At 39.6% G+C, this 27,743-nt stretch overlaps 2 protein-coding genes and 1 long non-coding RNA gene across 12 annotated transcripts; 2 read left to right on the forward strand and 1 right to left on the reverse strand.

The window, feature by feature from the left end:
- Positions 1 to 108: 108 nt before the first annotated feature.
- LOC116845793 (H(+)/Cl(-) exchange transporter 3) lies at positions 109 to 6,159 on the forward strand. Of its 4 annotated transcripts, none has more exons than XM_032818900.1 (11): positions 109 to 341; positions 1,062 to 1,174; positions 1,334 to 1,514; positions 2,603 to 2,952; positions 3,097 to 3,258; positions 3,346 to 3,633; positions 3,786 to 3,968; positions 4,051 to 4,265; positions 4,459 to 5,019; positions 5,148 to 5,525; positions 5,592 to 6,159. In XM_032818900.1, the coding sequence occupies exons 2-11, from the start codon at positions 1,076 to 1,078 to the stop codon at positions 5,680 to 5,682; spliced, it is 2,508 nt and encodes an 835-aa protein (XP_032674791.1). In that variant the 5' UTR covers positions 109 to 341; positions 1,062 to 1,075; the 3' UTR covers positions 5,683 to 6,159. The 4 variants fall into 4 exon arrangements, with proteins under 4 accessions (XP_032674791.1, XP_032674793.1, XP_032674790.1 ...); XM_032818902.1 differs by lacking the exon at positions 109 to 341 and adding an exon at positions 367 to 385; XM_032818899.1 differs by lacking the exon at positions 109 to 341 and adding an exon at positions 395 to 552.
- A 272-nt stretch (positions 6,160 to 6,431) lies between these two features.
- Positions 6,432 to 8,832, forward strand: LOC116845813 (2-methoxy-6-polyprenyl-1,4-benzoquinol methylase, mitochondrial). Its single transcript, XM_032818930.1, has 5 exons — positions 6,432 to 6,771; positions 7,606 to 8,018; positions 8,078 to 8,166; positions 8,244 to 8,367; positions 8,643 to 8,832. The coding sequence occupies exons 1-5, from the start codon at positions 6,588 to 6,590 to the stop codon at positions 8,730 to 8,732; spliced, it is 900 nt and encodes a 299-aa protein (XP_032674821.1). The 5' UTR covers positions 6,432 to 6,587; the 3' UTR covers positions 8,733 to 8,832.
- Positions 8,833 to 8,971: 139 nt separating this feature from the next.
- Positions 8,972 to 26,659, reverse strand: LOC116845814. 7 transcript variants are annotated; one of them, XR_004378338.1, is made up of 8 exons: positions 26,623 to 26,659; positions 26,460 to 26,546; positions 26,107 to 26,251; positions 23,860 to 26,028; positions 21,494 to 21,701; positions 18,837 to 21,366; positions 15,766 to 15,964; positions 8,972 to 10,529 (listed from the first exon to the last, which is right to left on the reverse strand). It is a non-coding gene; the product is annotated as an uncharacterized LOC116845814 (long non-coding RNA). The 7 variants fall into 7 exon arrangements; XR_004378340.1 differs by lacking the exon at positions 8,972 to 10,529 and having other exon boundaries at positions 13,937 to 15,964; positions 23,860 to 24,114; positions 25,730 to 26,028; XR_004378341.1 differs by lacking the exon at positions 8,972 to 10,529 and having other exon boundaries at positions 13,937 to 15,964; positions 23,860 to 24,120; positions 25,730 to 26,028.
- Positions 26,660 to 27,743: the final 1,084 nt, after the last annotated feature.

Here is a 27,743-nt window from a genome sequence, read left to right on the forward strand (position 1 = left end):
CTCTAGAAATAAAAATGTCATCCATTGAAGTTCCTAGGAAATAAATTTTCTTATTGGCTGTCAAAACATGTAGGTATATTTGCAGACGGAACGCGTTTGCGAAATTAATGTGTGAATTTCTCATAATGGAGAAAAAGCAGCTGTGTCCCTTCCAGTATACGTTCGAAGGGATTCGTTCGTCCACATCCAGTGCAGTTTAGTTCGATAAAATCATATTTTCGCGAAACTGTCAGATTAATCTGATATAATTAAATCTACGCCTGAAGGACACTGCGTACACACACATGACATGGTGATCAGCTCTTATCAGTGATAAACAAGATCATTTTTCCTTAAAAATGGTGAGTTCACGAGCGTTCTAATACGTATCACGTAAATTACAAAGGTAACCTAACGCAAGTGATAAAGTATTATCTGACAAAAGAAGATATAGAAATAAGTTACGAAATACATATGCAATTTTCCACTTTACTACGTCAACATGTTTCCTAACTTTGCTCACAGCAAGAAAGATGTGCAGTATTTATTTGGAAAATGGGAAGTTTTCATATGGTACTGATCATACTTGTATTTTATTAGGTTGTGCTCCATTTGCTTTGTAAAGTTATCTGAGCGAATTATTTATAAATTTGTCTACACATTGTCAGTCTGGTATATGCAATATGTAATTACCATTTTAATAAATTTTTCTCTGTGCAAGAAGATGCAAATAATAAAGCCAATTATTTAAATAAACAAAAGAAGAAACAATATATTTATAATAAATTTTCTATATTATATATGTAACTATGCAGCATATTCTTGTAATATAGAATAAAGTATTATCGGCTTCATAAATATGTCATTCTAATTATATCATGTAACACATCTATTAGCATGCTTAAAGAGGATTATAACCAAGCCGATTAAATGAGATATTAATGATATGCCTTGAATAATATATTCAGTACTGTGTAGCATATTGTAGTTCTCAGTTCTTAGTTTCTCTGGTGTAGTAAATTCTTGATATAACATGCTCATATCATCTTAAATACCATAAAATAATATTTCACTTGTGTAAGATTATCACGATGCAATGGAGAAGTTTCCACTGAAGGGTACAGCATCCTTGAATTCTGCAATCCCTCATTCAAGTTCAAATGCTATCACAACATATCATTCAGTTGATGCTAAGGTATGAATTAATATTAGTCTGTATTTTCTTGTTTTATACATCATTGTTGCTCTAATTTGACATTGATATATCATAAGTGTTTACATATAACAATAAATTAAAAAAAATATACATGTCCTGTGGCTATATAGTTGATAAATTAAAATTAAAAATTTTCAGAATATAAAGTATGGTGATACTACCAATACAGAAGATGTACGACTACGAACTGGGTCTGTAAAACGTGAGACAAACTTAAGCAGTGACGACGACATGTTGGACATTAATCATCACACATCTCATCATTCAGATAACAACATCTTGTCAGATTGTGTTCGGATTGATGATGCATCTTCCCATAGTAAGTTTTTTTACTATGAAGTAATTTTACATGCACATTACTTGATACCAAATGATATTATGTATAGTCTTCATCCCTTTTTTAGCAAATGTTATAAAGAAATATACAAGAATTTATACAAATCATAATTCCATTTGCATAACTTCAATCAAATTTGGTAGTCTTTTATCGGTAAAATACTTTAGCTTAGAAATATCATCATACATTACCTCTTTCTGCTGAAAAAACTTCAGGGATGTCTGTTGATCTACCCATCTGATGTCTATATCCTGAGTGATACCAGTTAAACCATTGAAACAAATTTCTTAACAATCACGGCATATCATAGTGGCAAAATGTGTAAGTTAACACAAAAGTAATGCCAATTTAATTAATCTATGAAAAGAGAAGTACATAGAGACAACAAAATTATGGTAAACATATTGAATCTAATTACATATCAAATAAGGTTATTTGTTTGATAGCATTTACCATGTTTTATTAAGAATGGGCTAGCTTTACTTTTATACACCTGATTTCTTTGTCTCTTCAGCAGATTATAATAATACGTACATATTTGTTTCTTGACTATCTAGAACTAGCATTGGAAAGAAATTTATCTTTAATAATAAATAATTTATACATGATATGAATTTTTATTTTAAAAAGTTATATATATATATATATATATATATATATATATATATATATAAGTGTAATTTAATGGTTAACTATACATGTATAAATAAGAACAAAAAAGAGAAAGAAGTAATAGCTAAAATATTTTTCTGTTTTATTGTTTTAAAATTTCTTTCAACTTGCATATTTGCATACATATTAAATCTTAAATGGATTATTAAGTCTTACTGGGAAACATTTTTACATTAACAATTCTTTATAATATTATTCTCTTATATTCACATTTTCCTTGTACTGTATGTACATCGTCCACATGATCATCATATATTTTTGAATGCTTATGTATCAGTAAAATTTCATAAAGCTACAAAAATGCACTATATCAATAAGTTTTGATACACTGGCACACATCTCTATACATATATTGAATTTATTCTCATTATAAAGAATTTTGTAATTTGTTTTATCAGTTTCAGTCGATTCTGACGATATACCCGGTATCGGACAGTATGATGATTTTCATACTATCGATTGGCAACGAGATATTGCGCGAGATCGTATGCGACATCGATATATTGTTAAGAAAAAACATGATTCTATCTGGGGCTTAATTAAGGGAGCTCACGATGCGTGGTCTGGATGGCTATGTGTTTTACTGGTCGGATTGTTTACGGGTGTGGCGGCCGGTGTGATAGATATTGGCGCTTCCTGGATGACAGATCTCAAATTCGGTATCTGTCCGCAAGCCTTCTGGCTAAATAAAGAGCAATGTTGTTGGAGTTATAATGAGACTACGTTCGACGGTGGAAACTGTTCGCAGGTAAACGAAATATAATTTTTCGATGGTACAGTCTGTATATTTTGATTTTTTTATATACTTCTCTGAAAGCTACGTGTTCTTAAATTTTTCTTAAATTATATTGTTCTTCTCGATTTGTTTAACGAGAAAATATTCTCCTTATAGTGGTGGACGTGGCCCGAAGTATTCAATCAATCAAAAGAGGGTGCAGGGCCTTATACAATCTCATATTTGTTTTACATAGCATGGGCCCTTTTATTCGCATCACTTTCTGCATCTCTAGTGCGAATGTTTGCACCTTACGCTTGTGGTTCTGGTATACCCGAGGTAAACTTATCGTATATATAATGTATTAATTCATTTACTCTATATTTTCTCTCTGTACACGTCCTTGAATATATTTTTCTTTTCTAGATAAAAACCATTTTAAGTGGTTTTATCATCCGCGGATATCTAGGCAAATGGACGTTGATTATCAAATCAGTAGGCTTGATTCTATCTGTATCTGCGGGTTTAAGTTTGGGAAAAGAAGGTCCCATGGTACATATTGCATGCTGTATAGGAAATATATTTTCTTATCTATTCCCAAAGTATGGTAGGAATGAAGCGAAGAAGAGAGAAATTCTGTCCGCCGCGGCTGCAGCAGGAGTTTCTGTCGCCTTCGGTGCTCCAATCGGTGGTGTTTTATTCAGTTTAGAAGAGGTATAATTTAATGATAATTAAATAACATAGCAATTTTATGTCGAAGTGTTCCCAATATTTTATGGATAAGAGTTGTTAATGAAAGATATGATATTATAGTTTATATATTTTTTAATTACATTTAGAAATTATAAATATTTGTTTTATCTCAGGTCAGCTATTATTTCCCATTAAAAACACTATGGCGGTCGTTCTTCTGTGCCCTGATAGCTGCCTTTGTATTACGTTCTATCAACCCATTTGGAAATGAACATTCAGTATTGTTTTATGTGGAATATAATAAACCTTGGATATTCTTTGAATTAATTCCTTTTGTAATGCTCGGTATAATCGGGGTAAGTAAATTTCGTTATAATGATAAGTTATTGAATTTGTAAAGAATAAGTATTTTTTTTTAAATAAGCAAATTTCTTACAGGGCGTAATAGCGACATTATTTATCAAAGCAAACTTATTTTGGTGTCGATATCGTAAAACTTCGAAATTGGGGCAATATCCTGTTACTGAAGTATTAATTGTGACAGTAGTAACAGCGGTAATTGGATATCCTAATCCATACACAAGGATGAGTACCAGTCAACTTATTTATTTATTATTCAGCCAATGTGGAGTGTCCAATGCGGATATGTTATGGTCAGTAAATAACAAAAAGCAATAATCTTTTTTATGTTATAATATGATCGATAGCGTAAATATGTGTAGTATAATATAACTGTGAACATTAATTTTAATCAGTATACGTAAGTATACTGCACAATATATAACAAGTATGTATCGTATGTGTGAATAGATAAATTATTGAAAGAAATATTGTTTGTTTCAATAGTGACTACAACAGAAACTTTACTGCTGTGAAATCTGCGATTGAGATTGCCGCGGCCGGGCCAGGAGTTTATAAAGCTATATGGTTACTTGTACTGGCATTAATACTGAAACTCATCATGACTATATTCACGTTCGGCATGAAAGTCCCGTGCGGCTTATTTATTCCATCCTTGTGTCTGGGAGCGATCATGGGCCGTATCGTGGGCATAGGAATGGAACAGCTTGCTTATAATTATCCTCACATATGGATGTTCAGTGAAGAATGTTCTACAGGTGTCGATTGTATTACACCGGGATTATACGCAATGGTCGGGGCTGCTGCCGTTTTAGGAGGTGTGACTAGAATGACAGTCTCTCTGGTTGTCATTATGTTTGAACTAACAGGTGGCGTACGATACATCGTACCTTTGATGGCCGCAGCCATGGCGAGTAAATGGGTTGGCGATGCCCTCGGAAAACAAGGCATTTACGATGCGCATATTGGTTTAAATGGTTACCCATTTCTGGACAGTAAAGATGAATTTCAACATACAACTTTGGCAGCGGATGTCATGCAACCCAAGTGAGCAAAATGAATTTTTGCTGTTTTTTTCACATATATTTAATATGTATAAATATTAGTATAATTATTATGATAAGCATATACAATAAAAATACGTGTATAATATTTTTATCAATTTATAACTATAGACGAAATGAGGCTCTTCATGTTCTTACCCAAGACTCCATGACAGTTGAAGACGTAGAGAACTTGCTTAAGGAAACTGAGCATAATGGATTTCCTGTTATAGTTTCTAAAGAATCTCAATATCTCGTTGGTTTTGTTTTACGGCGGGATCTCAATCTCGCTATTGCTAATGCCAAGAGGATGATCGAAGAAATCACCAGGCAATCATTGGTTATATTTACTAATGGAAATAATATCCAGAGCCATTCGCCTCCGCCTTTAAAGTTAAAAAAGATTTTAGATATGGCTCCTATCACAATTACAGACCAAACTCCTATGGAAACTGTAGTTGACATGTTTAGAAAATTGGGATTACGTCAAACTCTAGTAACACATAATGGGTATGTAATTTAAATTGAAGTGTACTTTTTTATACTGATATATTAAAATATGTATGTCTCTTGCAGGCGACTTCTAGGTGTAATCACGAAGAAAGACGTTTTGAGGCACGTGAAGCAACTAGATAATGAAGATCCGAATTCTGTTTTATTTAATTAAACATTGTGCCGTCGGATAACGTTGAATTATCAATTCGTGAGGTAGAATAATATAATGAACTCTATACATATACGCAGAGATAATTTATATGAATTTAATTAAAACGTATTTTACCTACTTCATCAATCTATCTGCACATATAAATTATTACAATATTGTATGTAGTAAATGATAGGCTTAGATTATTAAAATTTGTATATTTATCTTCATTTGAACGAGAAAAAGAAGTAGGAAGCTTGAAATTTTACTTTTATCTGGTCATATACACCAACCAACTGAATTTTATTTTTCATATTTAAGTCGATAATGAATTAGTTCTATTGACAATTTGCGATATATACACACATAATTTACTGTGTGCATTTTTTGCAAATTATGAGCATTAAAATTATATATAGAATATGTATAAATAGTATATATAATATTGTTAAGATATATATACAATTTTCTGAATGGCATTAAAATTATATAAATATACGTTATATGTAATATTCTTATAATACTAAGTTAATGATAAAAGTTGTTCTATTGTATGTATATTATGCAATAACCTAAATGTAATTTTTACTCCCATATATATTCATTTTAGTTACGAAATTTTTATTTAAAATAGAATTCTTTGAGATATTTAAAAAAACAACTTCTTTTATTAAATATTAAAGTTTCGAGAATCAAGAATAATTGTACTAGACGTGTACGTTGTACTTGGCGTGCCACCTAGTGGTAGGTTTATTAAGTAAAGGACGAAAAGTTAAGAATCAATTTCAGTGATGACACTATCTACGTTGCAGCATTTTCGCTTTGGACGCGCATCATATCTAATTTATAACCGCTGCTTTTGATTGGTGTCCAAATAAATCAGCTGTTTTTGTTTTATTTTTTACTGATTTTTAAAACGCTTATTTATGTGCAACATGAGAGGGATAGACATTTGCAGAAATTTAATAAGAAGAAATCAAATATTGAGTCAGCAGATAACGAAAATGAAGCGTAATTGTTCGAAAATATCAAGCGAATCGTTAGAAGATGATGAAAAGACGACACATTTTGGTTTTCAAACAATTAAGGAAGCTGAGAAAGCAAAAGAAGGTAAAGGTTTTATTACTTTTATCACTTTTTTACTCTTCATCTTTTTCATACTAATAATATAAGGGTATTTATGCAGTTTAGCAACTTCACCTCCGATTTTGATGAAAGTAGGCTCAATCGCGCGTTTTTGTTAAACAACTTTTTCCTTTGACAAAATTGTCGCTTTTTACTGCGAAGCGAGAAATTAATTGTTAAAGATGCTAGGTATGATAGGTTAAGAAACCCGTCATTGCAACGTAAAGTCTGTTAGTTAGAGTTGCACTTACTGTATTAGTGTAACGCAGTATGCAACAACTTCATGAAAATACTTAAGAATATTTTTAATATATTTGACATATTTGTGTAACACGGGAAAGATTTCGAACGACGATAAGTTGGGTTAGGTTAGTTTTTGGGGAGCGCAGCCCCCCACTTATCGTTCGATATCTTTCTCGTGACGGGTTTCTTAACTATCATATCTAGTATCTTTAACAATTAATTTCTCGCTTCGCAGTAGAGAGCGACGATTTTGTCAGAGGAAAAAGTTTGATTGAGCCTACTTTCATCGAAATCGGAGATGAAGTCGCTAAACTGGATAATTACCAATATAAGAAATTTATTAATAAATTATTTGATAATCTTTTGTGGAAAAATGATTCATTAAATTCTCTTTGATGACATTAATATTTTCTTTATTTATTGTGTAATAACTAACACGTATATAAATGATTATATATTTACGTCTTATTTTAAATAATATTTAATTTATATTTATATATATTTATATAATATTTAATTTATATTTATATAAAGCAAATTATTGAATATTATTTATTTTAACAATATTCTTTTTAGTGCATACTGTATTTCAAAATGTAGCCAATTCTTATGATATAATGAACGATATGATGAGTATGGGTATCCATCGCATTTGGAAAGATATCTTTGTACAGGAATTAGGACCAACTCATGGTACTCATCTCTTGGATTCTGCTGGTGGCACAGGTGATATTACATTTCGGTATATCAATTTTCTGAAAAATACACCAAATCCACATAATATACCCAGTCATGTAACTGTATGTGATATAAACCAAAATATGCTAAATGTGGGACAAAAACGAGCAAATGAGCTAGGTTTATCACAAGACAGTAATTGCAGTATTACATGGAAACAAGAAGATGCAGAAAATCTTTCTTTTCCTGAGGATTCTTTTACTGCTTATACTATAGCATTTGGTATAAGGAATGTAACATATATTGATAAGGTAGATATATTTAAATAATACATATTTGTGTTAAATCTACTAAAATATATGCATTATAGGTATTATCCGAGGCATATAGAGTGTTACAACCAGGTGGAAGATTCTTGTGTTTGGAATTTAGTCATGTTAATAATGAAGCTTTACAATGGTATGTACTTTAAAATAATAAAAAACTTAAAGATATAAATTAAGCTATAGTGAAATTTTGTCTAATATCTATTTTAGGTTGTATGATCAGTATTCTTTTCAAATAATACCTGTAATGGGGCATCTATTCGCGGGACAATGGAAAGCTTATCAGTATCTTGTAGAAAGCATAAGAAAGTTCCCAAAACAAGAGGATTTAAAAGTACAGTGTATTACTTTATTTTACTATCTCATATATATATATATATATATATATATATATATATATATATATATATATATATATATATAAAACTATACAATTATGAATTGCTACATATATTGCAAAAATATTAGCTTTTTAATTATTTACATTATGAATATAATTATACTATGATAATTAAATTTATTATTCACATAGTTATGTATAAAAAATATGATAATTTTTATTTTTAGTTGCACTTTCTATGCTCAACTGATTGTTTTTTATGTTTCTAGGATTTGATCGAAGAAGCAGGATTTAGAAATGTAACATATACGAATCTGACCTGTGGTATAGTAGCTATTCATTCAGGATTTAAATTATGAATAAAATCCTTACATATATGTTTGTATATAATTAAATTAAGACATATTTCATGTAAATAAAATTGATAATGAAATATATAGTTCTGCAATTATTACTCTATCTTTCTCAGAAGATAGTTATTTATATTAATTATTTCAGCTTAATTGGCATGTAACTTCTTCACGGCTCCACAAAATGTTTTTAAAATATTTCACCGCGCATTTCGGTTGTTGGTTATCCAAGTGTGAAATTTGCTTGCTTACTGCGTAATCGTTGCTCCTGCAACCCGTATTGCATAAGAGTCGTGCGACTCTTCTTGGGTGCCTCGTACTTGAGGCGATGCGATGGTACTATCGCGATTTACGTTACTACGCATTACCGTGTGGATCGTTTCCGCGGATCCTCGTGTAATTTATACATGTAAAAGAGACATAAAAATTAAAAGTTTTGAAAAACGCCGCGTTTTAAGTTAAACACATCCACGAGTGGCTGAAGTTATTTGTTCTCTGGATTTACTATTGATATTTCTTCACATCTAAACTTTATATAAAAGTAATGCTATTTAATTTTTAATTTTTGAGCGAATTTCAATTTTAAATTACATTAGTGTTGTAAGCGAATGGCAACGGAATACACACGCACACAAACAAACGTACATGTATTAAATTTTTGATTGAGTGAAGAAGATAGAAAGAAATGTTATCGCTTTCTTCAAAGAAATATATAACCGAATTTGCATTTTGTGTCAGGGATACCAGTTTCGTCATCTTTAGACATGAAGCTATTATGTCTCTTGGAAGGACAGATTGAAGGACGGATAGCGCGAAAGTGTAGAGTAGAGATGATAGCCATCAATCGATAGAAATGAAAGAGGATGCAAAACAGAACGAAGTATAGGAAGAAAGAAGTTTCAACAGCTCAGTTTTCCGTCGATGGAAGAGACGACCTAGCAAGAGAAGGTGTCGTGCCGCGTTAACGACAACGGATCGAAGGCCGAGGTAAAGGGGGATTCTCTATACGTGGCGTAATATCTACATGCGTCATGCGGTGTGCTTTCTCTAGGAGGTGAAAATTCTTAACTTTCTTCGGCTATAGAAGCATTCCTCCTATAGTGCCAATGATGCTTGGCACCGCGCTTCCCACAGGTCTTCACTACTCGTCGTCGGTTCGCCTATTATTGATGAATCTCTTCCTCACTTCCCGGTGCCAATCGCTATCGTTACATCATTCACGGGAGATCAGAGATAACTGCTTCTGTAATTTCATTCAACATGAATTTCAATCTTTCCGAAAATCTACATATATATATCTTTCGAATATATTTACATATATATTTATAATATAAGTACAATATATTTAGCTCTAGTTGATGCAAATGTATCAATAATATAAAAGCGTATGTATTTCTATGTGTTTCTATGGAATTTTATGCTAGTATATAAATACGTATGCTAGTTTATAAATATGTATATGTGCGCGCGAAACTAGATATTTTATAATATTATTTTTAAACGTATTTGCGTTTCTTAAGTTTTTTTTTACATTTTAAATTTCTTCTTGCACATCTAGGTAATATCCGTTTAAAAAGACGAATCTGAGAATTTAACTGATGAAATAAATATAGAGAGATACGGTCAGATGATGGATCAGAACGGATATCTTCGCGTCGGAAGAAATTGTGTAGCCGTTTGTATCGGAATGAAGATGTGGAGTCGCGATGCAACAGCAGCAGCAGCCAACAGCTTCTCGTGCCGAGCGTATATATCGATTTTCTTGACCTCGGCGACCGCACAAACCCCTTCCGCCTTGGATACTTCCTGGAAAGTACACAATGCTTCGGTACCGTGTTCTCTTATGGTTTATTTATCTACCTACGTAGCGCAGTTTGGTACCGACATTGTTACGCAACCATTTTCCGTGAGATCCCGCCTTGTCTTTATGTATATTATATATAAATCCGTTACCACAGCGTTTTGTTGTTTTAATACTCTCGCTGAAAGAAAATCAATCCCAGAGATTGGCCGAAGAATCTGTGTTGTTAGAAAAATATATGAACGATGTAATTTACTTTAAATGGTATATTCATGCGCATCAATGGTTATGTCATGCGCGTAAAAAAAGCATATTTCTGGAATTTGATCTTAGTAATTGGCATCGCGCAAACTTGACGTCGCGCACCAATTACTTCGTTCATTAAAGGACGAGTCACGTCGGCGTGCCGTTTCAACGAGTGATTACATCAGCAGAAGCGAGAATTACGCGATGATTGCACCGATTAATCGACAGTAACACGGCTCCACGGTATCGAGTTCCCAAGAGGTGGGATCGAGGTGTTTTCATCTCGCTAAGCTAAACTAAGCTTGCCGAAGTTTTAGAGAATGTACGCTTGGGAGAGACGGACGATATTCACGCAGGAATCTCATCGCGAAACGACGTTTCGATGATCACCGTGTCGAGCGTGTTACAAAATGATCTGACGGGCAAAGTTATGTTGAACACGCGTAATGCGCATACCATAATCGGCTTGTTGGAAAAGCCGGGTCCTGACGACGTCGATTACAACGTCGGCATGGATAAGCGTCCAGGCAACGTTCGCGTATTAACGACAGCGATATTGGAAAGAGGTGAAAGTGTAAAGGATACTCGTTATACCCGGCGTCTATTGTATTTCTGTGTGGGATTATAATTACAGAACGATTATCCATGCGGAAATCGACGTCAGATCAGTGAGTCTCGGAGCGGATCAAAGGAACGATCGGGGAAGACGAAGAAGCTTCGCATGTTGCGTATGAGAACGCATCGTCGTATCGATATCAACGCGTGAAATGTTCACACACGGTGAAAGATGCGACAGGTGGAACGAGAGTCGGGGAACAGAGAGTGCAAGCGAATCAAGAACGGCGGTGCGATGTCCTCGGTTCGCTTCTGCTAGGCAAGACGGACGTAGCCGAGTAAGAGCGAAGGGGCATGTAATTAACTGCGTGAGGCACGAGGTGAATGGGAAAATCATATCTCGATTCGCTTGGTCCCGCGATTCGACCGGACGTCCCGAGGAGCGTGACGCCACATCGACCGCGCGGCGTCGACCGCTCGAAGGTAGAAAGGTACGGAGGATTCTTCTCTGGTCAGCGAACAGCCAAGAGACTGCCCGCTGCGAATGGTTCGCAATCGAGCGAAGAGGCATCCGCGAAGCATCCTCTTCTATTTTGTACTTAGTGCTGCCAATATAAACCAGATAATTTCTCACACGGAGACAATTTTATAGTAGGAATTACTTTAGGATTTTGTAATTGAGGAACATATCGACATTCTGCAGTAATTCATTATCTTTTTCTTTCATGTGTACTATTTATATTTTAGGAAATGGGCTATTAAGACATTTGCTATGCTTCTAACAAAATTTATTACGTTTCTTAGCAAGAAAGATCTTGCTGATAATTTATTTCTGGACTAAAAAACATATAATAAAATTGAAAAGAATTTATATGAGAAAACAACTATAATATACTCTCCGTGTGGCAAGCAAGTATCTCGTAGATTCGATACTTAAATTTGCGGGTACCGCTTAGATACTCAGACACTGTCCAAAATATCTAGAACATAGTAATATCAATCAACTGATTTCGCGCATCGGCTGATTTTATCTTTCATTTTTAAGATAAACCAAATGCTCGAATATTGACACCACTAACATTTCGGCGAGCAATCTACGAATGTATAAAAGATTGAGCATCTCGCGTCTCCTCGAGGCGACGTTTACGTTAAAGTGAAGGAAAGTTTGCCGCGAATAGAGTCTTGCGCGAAACGTTATTTGTACATAACTCATTTGTTGGATGTCGCGCGTCACAGTTTATCTAGAATTGTATCTCGCGAGAAACTATTATTTCATGTAACGAACTCGACCGTCTCTATCTGAGGACCGAAACCTCCGCGCCTCCGTCCGTTGTGTCGATATTGCTGTTACACGAACGCGAGAACGTAGACGCTATACAGTCGCATCGCGGCACGATCGAGCGCGGCTTCACCCTATTTCATTTTTACCGTCGCTTTAAAGCTAACTCCGGCGAGTTCTCCTGCGAGTTCTCCTGCGAGTTCTCCTGCGAGTTTCTGGCGTTCGTGATTACGTCTCGCAATAAATATTGCACAATGTTAATTTATATCCAGCGCACCGTGACGCGAGAAAAAACCCGCTCGCCGATTGTACGGCACCGCTTAACTGTCGATCGGAAAACTTAACTATCGATTCCCATATTAATCCGCCGTTACGTCATATTCATTCGGCGCTGATTCGTTCATTACGCAAAGCCGGTTACTTTTGCGCGAGGCTGAAGGTACACACGAACATATTGTTTCTAAGCGGACGCTATCCGCTGATCTCAGAAGATTTCACTGCCTCGAGTGTGCGACTGAGATGGTTTGGCTGTGTAGCGTTTTGCCTCCGCACGCATAGAATTTATGAAAATATCCTGCTATTATCATATTGCAAGAGATGTAAGCGTATAATATGTAGTACAAAGTTACGTGTATACGGTTGTTGCGTTGTGCAACGGTCACGGAAAGAGGAACACGACGACGACGGGTGTTTCACGTGTTTGCGCGACAAACGCGATGCACGTTTCTAATTTGTCCGCGATATAACGCGACGCAAATTACGTCACGTTTGCATTTCACACTGTTGGTTTTACGGTCGCACTGAAAACATCAGTCGGTCGGCGTTATCTTTCCATAAATTTCCATACGTATCGCCAATTAATTGTATCGGAATGTGTGTAAACGACAAAAAACGATCTCGATTATATTCCAACGGCTTACTTAGGGGGCATTCTTCATTCATATTTTTAGAAAACAAATTTCAGATTTTACAAACTCTGTTAAAAAGCTACACGAGAAATAGCCGGTTAAATCTGTCGATTTATAATAAGTCATCAAATCTCTGTCGAGTTATGTGTTTTTAAGGTTTCTGGTCCCTCGCTGCGGAACTCTTGATTGATGACGTCAGAAGCAAGGAAATGCATGCCCAAAATTCCTACAAAGTATGCCAAAATAAAAACAAATTCAAACAATGACACTTGCAATCGATTAAGCACACCTCTAAAATATTCCAAACATTTTCCTTTTATTCCAATAAGCAGTAAATAATCGTAAAATTAACGTGATATTTAATTTTTCTTTTTAATTTATATTTCTTTATTATTTTTTTAATTTTATGGTTATTTATTGATTGTTAGAACAAAAGGAAAATATTCAGAATATTTTAGAAGTGTGTTTAATCGATTACAAGTACTATTTTCTGGATGTATCTTTTTATTTCAACGTACTTTGCAGGTATCTTAGGCATGCATTTACTCGCTTCCGACATCATGAATTAAGATGTCTACATCGAGGAGTCAAGAAAAAATCTATCATAATTTAATCCTAAAAATTTGTTATAATTCAATTAATATAATAAGTAATCGCGTTATCTGACATTCGTCTCTTTGCGCAGATTCACGTCTTCCGGAACATGTTATTCGATAATTGACACCAACAACTCTCTCCAGTGTTCGTCCTCGGTCTCGATGCCCGTTGTGGTCGATCGGATGATCCCGAACGATTGATAAGGATCTGGATCCGCAGCGAAAAGAAGGAGACGACGAAACGACGAACCGGAATCGACAAACAAAGGGCAGATTCACCGCTGCCGCTGTTGCTTCTTCTGCCGGGAAAGTTTAATTCCTCTCGACCGAGAAAAGAAGAAGAAAAATAAACGAGAGAAGCTTCTTCGTCGGATATTCGGGTCAAATGGATTTCGAGGTCCATTCCTGTCTCTCTCTCTCTCTCTCTCTCTCTCTCTCTCTTTCTTTCTTTCTCTTTATTTTTGCTCTCGCTCTCGCGGCGGAGAGACACTGCTGGCAGATTTCCACGCGGAGAAGGAAGAGACTTTCGGTTTCGCAACGAAGGCCGACGATAATTCGCGCCGGCCGAACATTAGATTCTCCCGTCGAAATATCTATGTGCGAAACGTCTCTCGTCGTTAACAAGTATCCGTTAGAAATTTACGTCGACACCCAAGTCTCTCGTACAACATGATCGAGAGATCTCTCCTTGTCTCGTCGTTTACACCAGATCTCTTATCGTCTTCACTTCAACCTGTTCTAAGATCGCTATGCAGTTAACTTAATGTAATTATTACATAGGTAATTTCGAATAGCTTCGCGTTAAACGAGTTCGATCTTGGTCAAGTTCAATGCTAATGATTCACGACGTTGCTGCCTTTAGTCTCGGCGTCAGAGTTCGCATCCGCGACCAGTAAACTTTTGGCTGATATTAATTATTTATAAGTGAAACGAAATCGTGAGAGAATGTTGCGCGATGTTTCTGAGAGATCGAGCCTTTTTGGAAATTTTATTCAATTCCTGCCCAATTCTTCTTGAACTTGAACTCGAACGGGAGCGTTCTACACAGCTATGTAGGTCCTACACGTTTCGTATCGATTTCATTATTATATCACTCTCTGAGATCGTCCTCTAAAATAGCCTCCTTTCATCTATATCTACTCACACGTACGCGTAGTCCAAGGCACGCACTTGCGTGAGAGGAGAGGATACTATCACCTAGCAAGGTTAAACTTTTCGTTCGCATGGTGCGTCCGAACTGAAGAACTCGTTTGCTCGTGATCTACTTTTGTCGTGGGTAAACTTGCTGTGTGTATCATTGCGACGGGACGCGCTCTCGTTGAGCAATTTTCAAAATTCCACGCGATATTTTCCACAATGACGTACTTTGCATGTCAAGAAGAAGAAGTCTCCAATCTTTCTTCCTCCTTCGTCGATACGTAGTATGCATATCTGCGAACGTGAAGGCGCTTCCGAGGAACGCAATCCGAAATTTTTTAAGTTCTTTTCTCTTCCTGGCTGTTTCTCGTTACCTCGCGTCGCGGAAGTGGCCAATTCCATTGTTTTAAGTTCCCGTAGCGGGAGGCATTTGGTTACCGTGAATTACTTAGTCAATCGCGAAGAGTTTGCGGTTAAGAAAAAAAGTACATTTAAGAAGGCGTGTTTGAGGAACATTTACCTGAGGCATCTGCGTGATGAGAGTTTCGGTTTGAAGCTTGACAAATTTTCATGGCGATCAGTTACATTCGTGACGATTTAGCAATTAGCATATTGAATTTCGGAATCGTTCTCAGCCTATGTGTACGTGTCGCAAGACACATAGGTCGAAGTACAGGCAGGGACGATGCGCAAAAGTGTATTTTTACGTTCCCATCTTCCTGCGAACAGTTATAAAATTAGAAAATTAGATTTGAATTAAAAAATTAAAAACAGAGGATGATGTTGCTACGCGTTGCGAGGACTTGCACACACGTCGGTATTCTCTCCTCCCTTTCCGCGTAAGTTTATCCCTAAATAGAATGAGACGTGCAGACACAGGTGTCTTTTTACTACCCACTAAAGAATCTTTTAAACAGCTATCAATGACACGTAACGCAACATAATGATCGAACAAAATTGGCCCGGCAGTACATTTTGTGTGCGTCCAGGTAGCCGTTAAATGCATGTGCCGGTTACACTTTCTATAACGCGGCGTCGAGACGACTCTTTTGAAAGATGCACGCGCTGTACACGCGTTAACCGGTCGATACGCAGCCGCGTAGAATCACATCGATTTTTTCCATGGTATTGAATAACTCGACGTTTAATATCCCAGTCATTAATGACTCCTGCAATTCCGCGACTTCCGATCTTACTCTCGCGCTTTAGTTTACCTTTCAGCATCGCATAATTTTTCTAAATGAGAAAATACGACTTTAGCAAGCGGCTTGATTTATTTATTATTTGTCTAACTAAATATACGTATTGTTGTATATACGTATTGACGTATAGAACAATATAAATCACGTTAGAAGGCTAGATAAAGAAAGAAATATAGAGAGAGAAAATAAGAGGGCGGTTTCGTTAACAATGTTTGTAAAAAAACGATAGATATCTCTATTTTAAGGTTTCTGTCTAATATTGTAGATATGACTATTATTCATATATCAGGCTCCGTGACGGCTTATCGATTTAATCCCGCTTGCCCGAGTTCGAAATTAAAAGAAAGCGACATCCTCGTAGGCGGTGGACATGTGCGCGAAATTACGTACAGGCAGAGGACTGAAATTTTTGCCAAAGATAGGCGCATTATAATTTGCAGATCGTATTTCGCACGTGAATAATCTGTTTAAATATCTACTAAATATCTACGTTTTCTGTACGAAAGTTTTATAACGACTACACGGTGTCGTTAAAATTCACCGTTCACAGACTTATAAAATTCGGCAATGGAGTCAATATCTATCGCATTTTATATAATACGAACTTAATTTCGAGAATATCTTTTTTTAATCTATCGGCCTTTACGTCCGCTTTGAATGATCCATAAAATTTGATTTGCGATGAAAATTTCAGACGGGATTTCAGTCGCAACCTTACATGTTGTGTAAGGCATGTAAGACACTCGAAAATTTATAGACGTGTACACGTAATTTAGTATAGTTCTTGGAATATCTTGCAGACGCAGGATTCTGCCTCGAGTTACATCGCGAATTACAGATTGCCTGAAGCACGCATTTGTCGACAAAATAGTCGCGATACGCGTTAAAAGCTGCAGAGGAGATAAATCCTGTATGATACACGTAACGTATCCTCGCGGCACACATTTCTCACGCTCGTTTGTCAACTGAATATCCTCGTTACGTGACGACGACATGGATGACTGTAACCGATCCTATCCGAATCGAATCGTTGAGTTTCAAGGAAAGTACAGAGACAAATTTGCGCGATGGATTCGTATCGTGTAAGAAGCACCGAGAAGTGAGAGAGGGAGAGAGAAGGAGAGAGAGATTTGCAATAGCTCCGTCGCATCTCATAGGTGATGGGTCGAGGCTCGAGTGGGGCCCAAGCTGGCCCGTATAAAAGGAGGCTTCAAGACATCCACGGAGCATCAGTCCTCAAATCAAGGAACAGCAGCAACCATGAGGGCATTCATGGTAAGTAGCGTCCACGGTTTCGTTTCTCCAGTTACCTTCCTCTCCTTTCTCTCCCTTCTTTCTTCTCTTCCTTCTTTTCCTCCAGCTTCTTCCTCCTCGTCGTCATTTTACGTTATCGTTTATTCAGGTTTGCTCCTATGTGCTCCTTGGCTCTTTTTGCCAATTTTCTCTTTCTCTCTTCCCCACTTCCTGCCTTTCTTTCTTTGCATCTCTTCGCGATAATAACGAAAGTCGCAGCATGGAAATTACATGAAATTTGTCGAAGGATGAATCCCGCGTGGGACGTGGGAGAAACGAAGAGAAACCAAAAATTCGCCATACGCTCGCTCGAGATCGTGATCTCGTGTCTTCCACGAGGTCGGGAGGGGAAGACGGAGAAAGTAAACGGGAGGGGAGGGTGTACAGAGGGCATTGTGTGCGGTGTCAATGTACCCCGTGATAGTGACCAGCCGGGGCAACCGGTTCAGTGATTGTGCCACTTCTCTAGTTTCCGCGCGGCACGCGAACAAAATGAAAAGGAATTGAATGCATGTATATATCGAGCGCGCGGAATTCCTCCTCCGCCGTTTACGTAACGCCGAGGGATGCGCGTGACTGATGATCGAGGAAGGGACGACCAGCGTCTTCCGCGTTTTCGCGGATTCACCCTCGCGTGCGCGACACGTTTTCGGTTCACCTTTCGAGGGCACGAGCGAAAGAGAGAAAAAGAAACGGAAGAACGCCTTCTTTCGTTTCCTTTTTTCTTTACATTACTTCGAGCGCCGAGGAAGAGTTAGATGAAAGTACGCTCGCATTGTCCTCGGGATAAAATTTCTCTTATTATATTATTCGAAGGCGCGTGGGAAGTGAGAACAAGAGCGGACGATTTATTTCCTTGAGAGAGCGTGCGCGGGCCACTTGTCTCTCTTGAAAAATATAAGAAGCTCTTAGGAGATACCCTTGTTGACACTTGTTGACCTTATATCAAGTTGCCTTATATCAACTACTTTTATAATTTCATCGTTTGTTTGTCAAATATGATGATTTACAGTCGGAGCAAATAAAATAATGAAGTACGTGTAAAATTGCGACCGTGAACTTCAGTTTACAACACGTAGAGTATGATAAAACAAACCTCAAACTTGCTGGAGCAGATTCCTGCGTTCAAGTATCGCGAGTTTCCACGAGTTTTTTCCTTCCCACGCAACGAGTTCAAGCGACTGTCTATTGTAATCTATTCGTAATCGCAGATCCTGGCGCTCGCCACAGTGGCGATGGCGCGGCCGGAAGCCGGATATTCTTATAGCCAGCCGAGCACTAGCTACGGTGCTCCTGGCGGAGGCGGCATCGGCGGTATCGGCGGTGGCATCGGTGGCATCGGCATCGGCGGCGGTCACGGAGGTGGTATTGGCGGTGGACTCGGAGGTCTCGGTGGAGGTCTCGGCGGAGGACACGGCGGAGGATTCGGCGGCGGTTCCGGCGGCGGATTCGGCGGTGGATTCGGCGGCGGCTCGGGTGGCGGATTCGGCGGCGGCTCGGGTGGCGGATTCGGCGGCGGTTCCGGTGGTGGATTCGGCGGCGGGTTCGGTGGTGGATCCTTGATTCAGAAACACATCTATGTGCACGTGCCACCCCCAGAGGCGCCCGAGGATAGGCCGATCAGGCCGATCGCGCCACCAGCTCCACCGCAGAAGCATTACAAGATCATCTTCATCAAGGCGCCGACTCCGCCAACTCCGACTGCTCCTGTGATCCCGGCGTTACCGCAACAGGACGAGCAGAAAACACTCATCTACGTGTTGGTCAAGAAGCCCGAGGAAGCGCCCGAGATCAATCTGCCCACCATCACACCCACGCAGCCCAGCAAGCCGGAAGTCTATTTCATCAAATACAAGACGCAGGTGAGGGAGACGAAAACGATTGGAATCGCGAACGTTCCACTTCGACAAGTGGCGCGACGCAAGCCGAGAGTAGAAAGTCGGAAATTCCAGACGCGTCCTTACAACTCTGAGATATCGTGAAATTAAATGTATATTTTACACATTGCAGAAGGAAGTTACCGGCGGCGGCGGCGGCGGCGGTGGCATCGGTATCGGCGGAGGTCACGGAGGTGGAATCGGTGGTGGAATTGGTGGTGGAATCGGAGGTGGTATCGGAGGTGGTATCGGAGGCGGTATCGGCGGAGGCCACGGAGGCGGCATCGGCGGCACCGGTATCGGAGGTGGACTCGATGGAATCGGCACCGGACCCAGCGGACCCAGCACGAATTACGGGCCACCCGGCGCGTCCGGGCCATACTAGTCAATTCACTACCCCCGCGGCCCCTCCATCCCCCTCCTCCGTTCACCCACTACACACACGCACACAACGCTCACATACCTCTAACATAATAATCAGCGACGACGAATTTTGTCGTGTTGACGTATCACTGTGTTATACGCGCGACGATCGCCGTGAAAAGACGAAGAAGAGGAAGAACGCGACGGCGACGACGACGACGAAGGCAGCGATGATGATGATGTTGAATACGATGACGACTGCAACGACGACGAGGCTGATGATAATGATGGTGAGAACGATGATGGTATCGATGATCACAATGACGACTATTACGATGATGATAATGATGATGATGACGACGATAATGACGATGATGACGATAATGATGATGATTACGACGACCACGAAGGAGAGATGTTTTTTATACTTATTTTTTTGCAAGAAAACGGTGGCGAAATAAAGCTTTTTTATGTATTTTTACATAAAAACATGTCTCCGTTGTTCTTTCTTCGACTCATCGTCGAACGCCTTTCTGAATCGCATGCTTTGAATTCGATATATTTGAAACGTTGGTGGGAAACAATTCCAATGTTGAAAAAGTTCAATCAATCCGACCTACGCTGACTTGTCGAGAGTTTCTCGAGTCTTTCCGGGATCACGGATATATTCGTGAGAACGGATTAAAAAGACCACGAGTCACGACGCCGCTCTTTCTCTTCCTGAAGATTCGCGACGGCCCCGTGGAAAATCTCGGCGTCGCCGTTTAATATGGCATCACGCGATTTTGTACGGACGATTAGTTTCACGCTAGTCCCGCGCCTAACGTAACGTTTAACCCCGATACTCTTCCGCACATTGCACAATCGCGGCGCCGTCGAGGAGACTTCAGGTACGAGGGTGAACGCAACGGAGATCCTGCTGAGCCTCGTCCTGGATGGAGGTCATTCGGCTCTCAGCTCGGTCAGCTTCAAGCTTGGACAGGACAGGGCGAAGCAAGTTGGCGCGAGGGATTAATTCCTTCGCCGCTGACTTCCTTTCTCAGCGCGTTTCCGCATGAGAACGCGAGTATTGCGCGACAATGGCGATTCTCCCGTCGATTCTCGTCGAGGAAAGAGGGAACGCGAGCGAGGAGACGTGAAGGAACGTCACATTTATCTCCTTCCGAAAAGGTAGCGCATCCCGAACCCGAGTGCGCGAGCGCGGAGAAACTTTCACTGCTCCTAAACAACCGTTAATCAAGGCGAGAACGACGCTCGTCACCGGATTTCGTCCGGTTTCCCTCCCTACTGCTCGTTTTCCTACCTCTAACGTAGGGTCTCTCTCTTGAGCAGTTGTGTTGCAAGCTACCACGACAAAATCCATGAAGTAGCGTAAGAACCCGACACCTAAGGAAGGAAGGAAGAAGAAGAGAACAGATAAATGACGTCCAATCGCCAAGTTTGTTTTATGTTTCTCACTGCGTTTTATGTTTCTTCCTTGATAATGAAAATGTATAAAATAATGCATACTTACATGGAGAACATGAAAACTAGAATTGTTAGGTACGAAGACGAAGAACATAGATCCAACGTAATGACTCGTTAAAGGAGTAATCGATTGACTTTTACGGCGTAAACACAGGAGTCCTCTATGTCCTTTTCTTCGTACAAGATCCACGGAGTGAATTCTTTTGTGCTTGTTGCGTTAAAAATTCCACCGACGTTTCTTTACCTTTTCATCGCTACACAAAAAAACAAAATTCCACTAAATTGGACATGCAAATAATGTACATAATATAGAATAAGATGAATGAAGAAAAACTTTTCAACCAATTAATTTCATGTGTAGTCGACTGATTGATGCACAGAGTCGGCGATAAGATTGTCGACGAAGTGTTCATCGACAATTTCAGCGTAATCTGCGCTGTACGTACACGCTACTCTCTTCTTCTCGTTTTCCTCTCGATTCGATAACTTATCATCACGACGCATTTGTATGTGGAGATCGACAAGACGATAGTCGAAAGGAGAGAAAAGGTGCTTCGTCTATCTATCTGTCGTTCAGCAAAACGACGACGACACCACATACACGTACGGGTGAACGTACGAGTGTGTGCAGCTTGCACGTCGCGTGCATCGCGGCACGGAACAGCTGTTGCTACTTGAAATCGCCCGGGGGGAAAGATGAGACGAGCGAAAGCGAGGCTCCGCTCATTGACACGAGAGTTTAACTGGAGAGACGAGAAAACGAATGAAAAGGAAGAAAGGGAAGTGCCGTGCTCGCCGCGGTGCACGCTCGCGAGAGTTGTGTGTGCTCTCTCACGGCTCACGTACACGTGACACGGGTACGGGATGGGAACGGGAGGATTCAAATCGCTTCGGATTCACGACGGCACCGCGGAATCCGCGAATAAATCAAGTCTATACGGTCGTGAGGCTTTGTAAATTCTAAATACCTCTCTTTTGTCGGCCACCTTTTTTATTTCGCGCATAACTGGCTCGATATGCACGGAAACATTGAGGAAAATTGCTAATAACGCCATGATCGCTCGACTCGACTTTTCCCTCGATGAGGATGTCCGCAGAGACACCGGTGATACTCTGAATAATTAAGGGTTTCTAATTGCGAGCTAAACAAGCATGTATAATGGAATAACGTGAATATCACTTGTGAATAAAACCTCTCGCATATTTCTCGCGAAAAAAAGGAGGAACAGGACTTTCGACGGCCTTGACGAGAACGTCTATGACCCCGTGCGGAGCAGGAAGGACCTTTGCACGCGCAATGCAGGAAGAGCTTCGCTTCGCGAATAAGAGGGATACAACAGGCGGAGTAGAACGAAGACGAGGTCGAAGGGTAGTTGGGGAAAAGATTGGCGACGAGGAAGAAGAGGAGATAGCTGTGGCGGCGTGACAGCACTTCGTAGTAGCCAGGAGGCAACTTTCACGAGAATCTCGCTCCTTTTTTTCTACTTAAACGAAGAAGAGATGGCAGGGAGCAAGCGGGAGAAGGAAGGAGAAAAAACACTTTCGAAAGGTCAGACGGCGGCCTCCTTCAAAAATCGGACGGCTCCGATCCAGCCGTTATTCGGACATTGTCTCTCTCTCGATCGTGATATCATACGGCCGCAGACGGCAAAGTCCGAGTGTGAAAGCGTTCACTATCCTTCTCCCGCATGGCCGAATGTCTCCCTCTTGTCTCTTAGATCGGCTAAGATCCTGTAGTGTTTGTTTTTTTCCTTCGTTATCGCGTCGTGGTGGTTGCCGTTGTCGAACGTGTCGCATTGAATTAGATCAAAGTGTACTCACTGATATAATCGACTTGGAGAGTGGAACTCGGTGTTGATGTCTGTTCGAAAGACCGGCTCTTTGATCTTGATTAATTCAATGCTGTTAATAGCGCTCGATGAGAGTGCGATATCGACAATCGCGATAATAGCAACGCGCGATCGAGCGTGGAAACAACGTAACGACGGCGTAACGTAAACGTTAAAAATGCTAATGTGCTTCACGCTTGAGTGACGACGCATATAAGACGCGAGTCGTTGCTATTGTGTCCGCGTGCTCACATTTCAAATGTTTATCTTAATGTCTTAATCAGACATATTTTACATGATACATGTTCACTTAAATAATTGAATTCAAAATCAATTTTCGACATTTAAATCTTGCCTGAACACTGCCCGAGTAACAGCAATACGTGCGATAGTACGATGCATAGAAAATCGATTTCAATATTTGCGAGAGTATCTAGCAAAGCGTCGCCTTCATCACACGGAAGATGCACGAGGAAGAAATCAGCGTGGAGCGCTGATTCTTCCTCGCGGATCTTTCGCGTCGAGAATGCGCGCGATAAGTCGCCGTGTGCATTCAACTAATTTATTAGAACATCGCTCGTACTTGCCAGCGGAGGTCGAAAGATCACTTTCACTGTCCTGAGAGTTTCTCGATACTGTTCCACGTGACTGCGCAATTCCGCACGCGGATCTCCGACGAGGCGGCAACATCCGACGGATCTAGGATCTTGCAGCGTCTCCGACGATGGTGGCGTTCGCCGAGGTCGACGCGATGGATTTTGCGTTCCTTTTCGAGTGGGCATTTTTGGTCTGCTCACATCGCGATACCTTTCACTCGCATCGCCGCTCGGGAACGGTTCTGAAACTTTACTCGTATTTATCGTCCTGCAATGCTATTGCGGAATATTGCTGTAATTGCCAGTTTCGTGTTCAATAAATAATTCGAATTAGTTACTGTCCATGGTAGCGTTTGCCGTAACAACCGCTAATAACTAGCCATTGATCGAGAGTCGCGTTCTCCGAAATCCTGTTCGAACTCTGTCGCGCTTTCTTCTTCATCCTTCTACAAAACGAGAACTGGCGAGATTGCTAATCAATCACGGTTTATTGCGCGGGAATACGGGGCATAATTCACCGACATTTTCAGGCACTGCTAAAAAATGCGATTATGACGATGTTTGTGGGGAGAGAGAACTGTAGCTTTTCCCGCAATCGTGCATTCCTTACGTAAGACCATAGTTACCGTTCGGCTGGCTATGCGCCAGCGATGAACGCGTCGTGGACAATATTATAGCTCGCGGGATCGCGGCTAACGGCGAGAACTCTCACAAGCGTTAGACTGCAATTCGTTCGAGCGAGCGAGCAAGCGAACCCGAATATGATGGACCATGATGACATGCGCACGGTGAAAGGTGCCGGGATTAGAGTGTACAGTTTCTTCGTTTTCGCTTGTATTCGGCGAGAGATGCGGCTTCGAGGCCGAATCGTACAGCACGGGGGATGTATTAATGGCGAGACGAGAGCTCGCGCGATTTGGTGCGGGATTCGTCGATTCGTCTCGTCGATCTCTCGCGAAATATTAAGTATTTTAATCGAAGTGAGCTTCTCAAATTATCACGGAGAAATTCGGTTACCTACTTTATACGTACGAGCAACGTTGGTGCACCCTAATAACGTAGCTAACGTCGCGCAATCGTATCGTCAGACGCGTATTACGCCAACACAGCTGAATGCATCCTAGACGTACGTTTCGAAAGCGCGTAAAACAATGACGTGCAGTTGGACGCCGCGCGTTAACAATCTTGACGATCTTCGTGACTCGCATTACATTTAATTTCGCGACCGAGTCACCAATTGTCGCGAGATCTCTCGATCTCGAGCGACGCACTTCATTCGCAACGCTTCAACTCGCTCGAGATCTCTCCCGTCGTTGCTCACGGGAGAGTATTTTATTCAGCGCGACTTCGTCGCGAAGGAGTCTCTTTTACCTCTTCTTCTTGTTTCCCTACGACCATTGTGAGATCTGTGACACGTACGACGACAATCGTGCGGTCTAAGTCACGACAAGATCTCGCGATAAGATTCGACTCGGTTTTTCGTGAATGCTCGCTCTATCTCTCTTTCTCTTTATCTCTTTCTATTTGTGTGTATTACATCACGATGCGCTGTAAGTGACTGGTAAAGACGAATCGATGAGACCGGGCTATGGGACGAGGTGAATCGGGATGAGACGATGCTACCGGGTGAAAGCACGGGTCAGCGTAAAGGCCAAGCGACGTGTTCTAGCTCGATACGATACGAAGAGCCTAGCCGCATACTTAACTCACAATTACACGCGCGCTCGTTCGCTGGACTTAAGTTCGGTCCGGCCGAGCTTCGTTTCCTCGCTTTCCTTCGGCGTGCGTTGCCGCATTCGCATACGAATTCGCGTCCGTTACGTACGCATAGATACGCGCGTGTATGTATCTACTCACTAAGAATTATGCATTACGGATATAACGTTTCGCGAGCGACGATTCCGCATCGACTCGCCGCTGTCCGCAACGCAACGACGTTGACTCCGGATACGCGATGAAAGCGATATTTCCTGATTGAAACTGGTTTCCAAACCGATTCTCCATATCGTTATACTCAGGCTGTATTGGAGAAGATGCTATTTAGCGTTATCAGCATGCTCTGTCCTTGTTACTTATTGAAAGTTGAATAAGGACAGAGCGTGCTCAAAGCGTTAAATAGTATTTCCCCGAACGTAGCCTTAATCTCGTTTGATACCCTGCAAGTTACAAGTAGCATGAAAGGATTCTATGAACATACTGGATGATGTGAGAAATATATATTTAAATAAGAATACCTCTACAAAACTCGCTTTTCCCCATGTCTTCGTGAAACTATCACTTTCCATCAAACTTTTCCTTTTGCGGCTGCTTTGTAGATATTAAACGAATAGATCTGGTCGAAAATTAAGTGCTGCATTTATATACTACGCCCGGTATAACCTATACAAGTTTCACATAAATTGAAACAAATTATCCCTCTCATTAAATAATTATCCTGGGCAAAATGTTACTAATTGGAGTATTACCATCACAAGCACACATTCAAAGATACTGATGTATTTAGATAATTTCATATCAATATTCTGTTTAATCACGTATTTGCCATTTTTCGTTATTAACGTTCAAACTTAATAAGGTTAAAACGTACCTGTTTTCATGTGAGATGTCTTTCTCTCGATAAATCTCTTTAGTCTTGAGCCGCGTCAAATTTCTGTAGATCGTGCCGCAAAGGAAACTGAAAGAACAGATTTCGTAATATATATTAAAAAAATGACTGTTTTGTAAAAAGAACTTATTTCTAAGTTGCTTACGTCGGATCCAACCGTCACTGAATTATGCTACTAGCACTACCCAGCGTTGCAATTTTTAATAAAGCCCTCCAACTTTAAATTATTCTACAGGTGCCACCTAGCATCGCGCCTTTGAACTGCCATTAGGTCAGTCGGTAAAGTTGTTTCGAAAAAAAGCGTGAGATGGTGTTTGAGAGCTTATCAAAACTTGTGTATTTGAAAACGCTATAAAGATATAACTTGTTTCTTAGTTTTTGTAAAGATAAAATTTACTAATGACATTGATGTAATGATTATTATTAAGATTTATAGCTAAATTTATAACATTTCTTAGGAGCACAAAACATACTATCCTGAAATAAATTATCCTAAATAATATATTTAAACACCTGGAAAGTGTCCTAAAATATCTTGAATACGCGCATGAAGGATATCTCATGTTATTTGAATAATGTTAAAGAAAAGAATCTGAGTCTAAAGAATAAATTACAGGAAAAATTCATTAATGGTTGATTATATGAGAGAAATGTCAAAAATAACTAATTAAAGAGTAATTGATTCTATTATTACTATTTACAAGAGATACGTATTGAAAGATTCTTAGTATAATACTGTTGAATTTGCAAATCATCTTGAGTATTTTTCTTTGTGTAGAAACCTGTTAGACCTGTTACGACTACTACTAGCGACTAGCGTTGTTTAAGCTCGTATCAGATTATGGATTAAGATTGAAATTGAATTGAAAATTGGCGAATCAGAGCAAAGTTCACCAAACTTGAGCTTAGTAAATTTTGCTCTGATTGGCTAAATTTCAATTCAATCTCAATCCTAATCTATAGTCTGATACGGGCTCTAAACTTAATGGCTTGGTTTATATCGTGCATACTTGATACGCGTACTGAATAGTAACTTTCTATTAGATAATCTTAATATCGACGATATATATAAACAACAGTATATTAAGCTGGTATAATACTCATCAACAAAACATATTATATTGATTGAATGCGTCGCCGTTGATATGCATTGTCGATATTAAGATTATCTAATAGAAAGTTACTATTTAGTACGCGTATCAAGTGTACGATGTAAAACAAGACATTATTTTTAATAGTTCCACAATCTCCGCTATAGGTCGCCAC

The sequence above is a fragment of the Odontomachus brunneus genome, unplaced genomic scaffold, assembly GCF_010583005.1.
Source record: "Odontomachus brunneus isolate Ranch 3 - 2012 unplaced genomic scaffold, Obru_v1 Obru_scaffold_058, whole genome shotgun sequence".
NCBI classification, from domain to species: domain Eukaryota; kingdom Metazoa; phylum Arthropoda; class Insecta; order Hymenoptera; family Formicidae; genus Odontomachus; species Odontomachus brunneus.

Coding starts and splice junctions, on each gene's coding strand:
- LOC116845813 (XM_032818930.1), top strand. CDS start 6,588: ATGTGCAACATGAGAGGGATAGACATTTGCAGAAATTTAATAAGAAGA. Junction 8,019..8,077: donor ATGTAACATATATTGATAAG/GTAGATATATTT, acceptor TATGCATTATAG/GTATTATCCGAGGCATATAG. Junction 8,368..8,642: donor CAAAACAAGAGGATTTAAAA/GTACAGTGTATT, acceptor TTATGTTTCTAG/GATTTGATCGAAGAAGCAGG.
- LOC116845793 (XM_032818899.1), top strand. CDS start 513: ATGTGCAGTATTTATTTGGAAAATGGGAAGTTTTCATATG. Junction 553..1,061: donor AAATGGGAAGTTTTCATATG/GTACTGATCATA, acceptor CACTTGTGTAAG/ATTATCACGATGCAATGGAG. Junction 3,969..4,050: donor TAATGCTCGGTATAATCGGG/GTAAGTAAATTT, acceptor AATTTCTTACAG/GGCGTAATAGCGACATTATT.